General features: G+C 47.2%; 1 protein-coding gene across 2 annotated transcripts in view; it reads left to right on the forward strand.

The window, feature by feature from the left end:
* The window catches only part of ALDH1A2 (aldehyde dehydrogenase 1 family member A2), a 103,642-nt gene extending 99,303 nt beyond the window's left edge, over nucleotides 1-4,339 (forward strand). For both annotated transcript variants that reach the window (XM_021094598.2, XM_021094609.2), the window contains one exon: nucleotides 2,487-4,339. In XM_021094598.2, the coding sequence (XP_020950257.1) occupies nucleotides 2,487-2,559 (73 nt within the window). In that variant the 3' untranslated portion in view covers nucleotides 2,560-4,339. The remainder of the gene's footprint in view (nucleotides 1-2,486) is intronic.
* The last annotated feature ends 1,661 nt before the right edge of the window (nucleotides 4,340-6,000 follow it).

Consider the following 6,000-nt stretch of genomic DNA (forward strand, 5'->3'; position numbering starts at 1 on the left):
CATTCTGTGCCCTTGGCACTTGGTTCAGTTGGAAAGGTGACCATACAAAGATTGAGGCAGGTCAATAACAATACATATGTCTTTTGTGAAGTAGTGGGCTGCTTCTTTAACTGTGGAACTGTATGTGCCATAGAATTTAACTGGATTAAGAAAAATTTTGGTAGATTTGAGAGAAAGCCCCTGGAATGAGATGGCGAATCCAAACTTCAGGGCTTTCAGAGACCTTACAGCAGTGTTACTCAAAGGGTGGACCTAATACCCACCCCTCTCACAGTCTCTTGGGCTCCTCTCCAGACCTACCAGAACAGAATCTTTGGTGGGGAATAGCCAGGAACCTACAATTTAAGCAAGCTTCACGGGTGATATGTATACTGGGCTTTAAGAACTGAGGTCAGAGAGATGAATGGGTACCAAGAAGATATGGGGACTGGAGTCATATAGCCAGTTAATGTGGAGCTGAGTTGGCACTGCTGTCTGCTGGCCCCCAGCCCCAGTGTTCTGCACTGTGTGTTGCCCTGAGACCTCTCACTGGCTTTCCTGGTGGCCTGGGCCCATGGGCACCACTTCTTTTTATGGCAGATTTGAGTCCACCCCTCTGTCTCAGAGCAGGCTGTGTGTGGGCCACACAGCAGATGGCTGCCTGGGACCCGAGAGAGGAGCCCCTCCACTCCAGCAGGAGTTTCCATTGCTTTAAGCACCCAAAGATTTGGGATCTGACAGTCACACTTACAAGCAAAGTTTCTGGCTCTATAGACTTTCTTATATTTCTTACAACCCAGTTAGTGATCTGAATGGGAGGGAAGTGGTTCAGGGTCTGCCCCAAGTGCGTGCACAAGCAAGGGAACAAGAAGGGATTAAGCATGCTTCAAAGAGGAGGCAGATGATGTCCGTGATGAAGAGACACATGCACAGTTGCCCAAGGGCAGGAAAAAGTCCAGCAAGAGCCAGAGCTGAGCTGGTAATAAAGAGACAGCCTGGATGGAGCCACCGAGGGAACCATATACTGAGTGGGGCAATCCCAGGTTTGTTCTTCTCATTCCTACAAGAAAAATGGCCAGTGCGGAGGAGAGAACAGCATGCTTCCCCAGTCTCTGATGTCCTGGGGAGGAAGACGGGGGGCATGTCAACTCAGGTACCCCGTGCTTAGAGCAGCTGCTGGCAAAGCTAGGGGATCCTTGTGTAGGGCCAGGGTAGCAGGGTGAATGCTTTACAGGAGGTCTTCTCTGGAAAGCCCAATTACAGTAACTTCGTACCTTTTATATGAGACCTTTTAAAAACAGCCTTTCTTAGTCTTTTCTTATTCAAATATATATCTAAGTATTCTTTTTTTTTTTTTTTTATGGCACTTATGTGTTGGTCTGTCAACACAGTGGACCTGGGGAAGCGGGGGATGGAAAGAAGCCCCACCCCACCCCAGTCCTTCCTCCCATAGTTATCAAGTGCCTTTTTTGAGCTGGATGCTGTAGGCTGTACACTGGGTTTGAAGGAGGACAGAAGGCAAGATCAGGAAGATACAGTCCAGTGGGGGGAGAAAGAGATGTCCAAGCACCACCCCCTCTCCCAGTGTGACAGAGCTGTGGTGGAGGTGGGTACATGGTGCCCTGAACACAGGAGAGGAGGTGGTGCTCCTTCTGCTAAGAACTTGAGGAAAATCTTCACAGAAAGAATAGCAGGAAAAAAAGTTCAGATGTTTTACAGGACAAAAACTAGGAGAACATGCTTGATATTAAAATAAAATAGAGAAAAGAAAAAAATTAAAAAGAGGTAAAAATGAGAAGGAACCAGAGAAAAGAGATGAAGAAGCATTTTAGCAGTGAGGCTTTGCCGTACCCCAGCATCCTTTAAGCAGTGGTTGGAGGGACTGCCTCTCCTATGGCCACTGAGAAAGGTGATCTCGCTCCCACACCACCCCCCTCGGCCCTGACCACCTGCAGGCTCCTCAGAGGCTAGAACTAATTATTTAGTCTCTCCTTCACCCAGCCCAGCCCAATGCTGCCCCATAGTAATAGCGCAATAAATGATTGATAATCCTTGGTCCGTGACCAAGATCCTAGAAGGCACCATGAGCCAGGAGGGGAAGTGGCCAAAGGCGGGTCTTGGGATCCAGCTTTCTAACACTTCCCAATTCCTTTTCAGTCAGTTATCTTGATTTCCTGACTCCTTCTCCCATTTCCGTGGGCACTGTGGACAGTATTCATTCACGGCACTGCAGGCGATTTGTTTTCTTCAGAAGCAGGCCTTTGGGTGTTTGTCTCCACCTATTAACCCTAAGGCCCAGGGGGAAGGAATTCAGAATACCTAGCAGAGAGGACCCAGCCTGGGAATCTCTTGGTTTCCTTTCAGTTAAAGTGGACTGGATCTCAAGGAGAGCCATTAGGACACATCCCAGCCCGGGTGTCCAGTGGCAGGAATTGGGTTTTTGAAGAGGAAGGCCCAGGTTGGCCATCTGGGCTTGGTACCTGATACTGCCCTTTTCTGTTTTCCAGGGGAGAGTTTGGTTTGCGAGAGTACTCTGAAGTTAAGACTGTAACAGTAAAGATCCCCCAGAAGAACTCTTAAGATGGCCAAGATGGAAGGTGAAGTCCAGCCTGCACGACTCTCCCCTCTGCTTTCCCTGCGGGGCCCAGCTCTCAGGAATCCAAAGTTGATACTCGGTCCTTATTTATCAATTCAAGTGACAATGTGTGGGCCAGGCCGGTCGCTGCATAATGAAAGCAGACCAGTTGGGCACGATTTCTTGGCACTCTGTGAGGGATCACCTTAATGGTACCAGATAGTGGGGAAAGTGGGATGAAGGCAGGAGGAGTGGCTGTGGGGCACATCGGTGTTTCCTTCTGGGGTGAGGGGCTCAGTGAGGGTGTGGTATTACTCGATGCCATTTGTCACCAAGGACTTCCCTGGTGAGGAGAGGCGGCCTGTCCATTGTCTTCATTTCCCCTTCAGGCTCTCTCTGCTCACCCACCCCTCCCAGGGAGATCTCAGCTGAGCTCATTTGGGGCAGATGTTTGGGCCGGGAACAATTTTCCAAGGTTTTGCAGCCAAATTACCGTTTCATGTTATCCATTTCTTCAAAGCAAAACATGAAATGGTTTTACTTAGAGCCAGACCAGACTGAAAATGCCAGGAGCTGGTACACTGCAGATGTACTAAGGAGTAAGAACTTGGGATATTCCTGACCCAGACTAGTTGTTTTACATCCGTAAATAACATGAGCAAAAGATCAGAAAGATGGAACTCCAAAGATCATCATGTGTAGTTCACAGCCTCGGAGTTCACCGTGTGGTTTTGCGGGGGTGAGAGAGAGAGAGTGTGTGTGTGTGTGTGCGCGCGCGTGCATGCATGCATGCATTTAATTCCTTCTTGGTTGTTCTAGAATAAGTTGGGTGGTTGGTTTTTCATAACTTGAGATCTTTTCCAAGGGTTGTCTTTAAAATCAACCAAAAATGATCTGAGTAGGCTCAAGAATCTGGAAAAAAATTGATGCTGGGTGCCTTGCAGAAATAATCTTGTGTCCAGTACTGCTGACAGTTCTTATGAAGTGAATTATCTCTGCAGTAGGAATCTATAGCTTCTTCTGCCCCCTCCCCCAGCCCCCAGCACATCACACCTGTTAGTCCCGGTGCTCCAAGTGTTGCTTTGGCTGTCTATGCCCTAAACCCACCGGCAGTACCTTGGAAAACCTGGCTAGGCCCAGAGGATTCCTTCTCCAGTGTGCCACAGTTGCCACACTCCTCCAGAGCTCCTCCTGTCATGCCCAGCTCATCCATACACCATCCTGGCTCTCGGGCTCCGGAAGTGGGAGGCATGAAGCAGGCCCACGCCCTTTCCTCCCAGCCGTGTTCTCCTCTTCCGCTTTCCAGGGAAGCTCCATTTGACGTGGGCAGTGTCAACTTCCTTTCCTCTTTCCCCCTTTCCAGCTGCCGAATTCAATTCATTCTCTAACCTAGATGAAGATCATTTATTTAAAAGTACCAAACATAACCTAGAATATATGAAATATGGGCAACACATATATAACCTTCTGTATTTAATGGTTTTCTGCTTTCTAACCATACTGGTTTTCTATTTATAACCCTAGTTTATTCATGATATTTTAAAGAAATCTCTACTTGCTGTTATTTACAAACGACAGTGGCCGGATGCCTTGAGAGGTGCCACATTTCTGAGTCCTTCATCTGGATGTCATGCTCTCCTCCTAAAGCCTGTGTCCGAGTGAACATATCCATTAACCAGCTAGTTACCTTTGAACTGCAAGATAGAATGTGAAAATGAAGATTTATTTCTTTTAATTTACTTAAAAGAAACCTCTGTGCTAGCAATAAAGCATTTATATTGTGTACTCCTCGGGATCATTTGGCTGTGTTTATCAGTCTGTCTCTGTCATACTAGGTCCCTCTTGGGCCTTCTCCCAGCTGCTGGGCTTTTCAGGTGTATTGCTGTCTCTGGTTACTGAGCAGAGTCTTATGGTAAAGTAAATAGGACCCTTATTTTCTGACACTATTTAAAACCCATGTGTGCATAAGGTTCTGTGTGGCAAACAAGTCTAACCTTGTATGAAACATACAAAATGACAATTTTCATTCAGAGTAGCCTCTGTGAAAATGAACATGTAGGGGAGACTTTAGACCTCACTCTCACAAACATGGGCCACGTGATGACAACTCACATTTGCAAATTGCATTTGGCGGTAGCTCTATTTTTATTTACCAAAGTGAAACGAAGTCAAAAACTGACAACCTGATGTAATATTTTTGCAGCTGTAAAGAGGAAGCTGTGCATGGTGACTGTACGACCAACCAGAGCTTGTTTGCTTTCTCTGTGTTCTCAGGGTTGTGCTTTTGGGGAGTGGTTTCCACCCTTTGGGCCTGCACGTCCACTCCTTCCAACCCTGATTCTCCACCCAAGTCCTGGTCAAATGAAGCAAAAACAAAAGCTGATGACTTAAGACACAAAGGAAGTGAGACTTGGGGGGACCCATGTTGCTCTGGCTGGATTCGTTGCTCTGCGTCCTGTTGTCATGTTCCCTAGAAGAACATACTGAGCATGAGAGAAGGCCATTTCCAGAGTGCTGGGGTCACCTGGGAAATGGCTGTAGGCTCTCTGCCAATCTATCTCACATCCAGTACCTTGGGACATCAGGGGGAAAATGAGAATGAGACGGACACAGAGTAATCATGTAAAAGTCCTTTGTTAGGTGCCAGGTAGAGCTTATAGATAGCAGGAATCCAGAATGAGGTAAGACATGATTTAATAGGTCTTCAGGAGTTCCCATCGTGGCGCAGTGGTTAACGAATCCGACTAGGAACCATGAGGTTGCAGGTTCGGTCCCTGCCCTTGCTCAGTGGGTTAATGATCCGGCGTTGCCGTGAGCTGTGGTGTAGGTTGCAGACGCGGCTCGGATTCCACATTGCTGTGGCTCTGGCGTAGGCCGGAGGCTATAGCTCCGATTTGACCCCTAGCCTGGGAACCTCCACATGCCGTGGGAGCGGCCCAAGAAATAGCAAAAAAAAAGACAAAAAAAAATAGGTCTTCAAAGCATAAAGTCCTTCAGACTTCATCCCTTTATGATCCTGACATAAAGTGAAGGCAGCACTACAGGTGTCATTAATGAAACCAGCACAGAGTCACCCATCTGTCATCAGTGCTGCATAATTAGTCTCTTAAAACTGTTAACCCCTGAGATTTCCATTGTACCCTTTCCTCCAAAACACCCTCAGCACATTCATACTGACGATATCATTCTTCCGCATGACATTTTAGATAATAAAGGACGAAAATATTATAGGGATTAAAGGACAGGAAGAAACAGTGTGTCTACTGGACTGTTTAAAAGTAGGAAGGCAGGTGAGAAAAGAAGACACAGACAAGTTGATGGAAGAGATGGGTTTTGAACAGCACTTGAGGAAGGAATGTCATTTCAGTAGGCAAGGGAGCAAGAGGAAGGCATTCCTGATCAGAGTAGAAACCTGCAGAGGCACAGAGGCGAGGCCAAGGTATGCT

This window comes from Sus scrofa, chromosome 1, assembly GCF_054392235.1.
Source record: "Sus scrofa isolate SSC_HxYL_T2T_F1_AM1 chromosome 1, Sscrofa_HxYL_maternal_Yorkshire_Landrace_v2.0, whole genome shotgun sequence".
NCBI lineage: Eukaryota > Metazoa > Chordata > Mammalia > Artiodactyla > Suidae > Sus > Sus scrofa.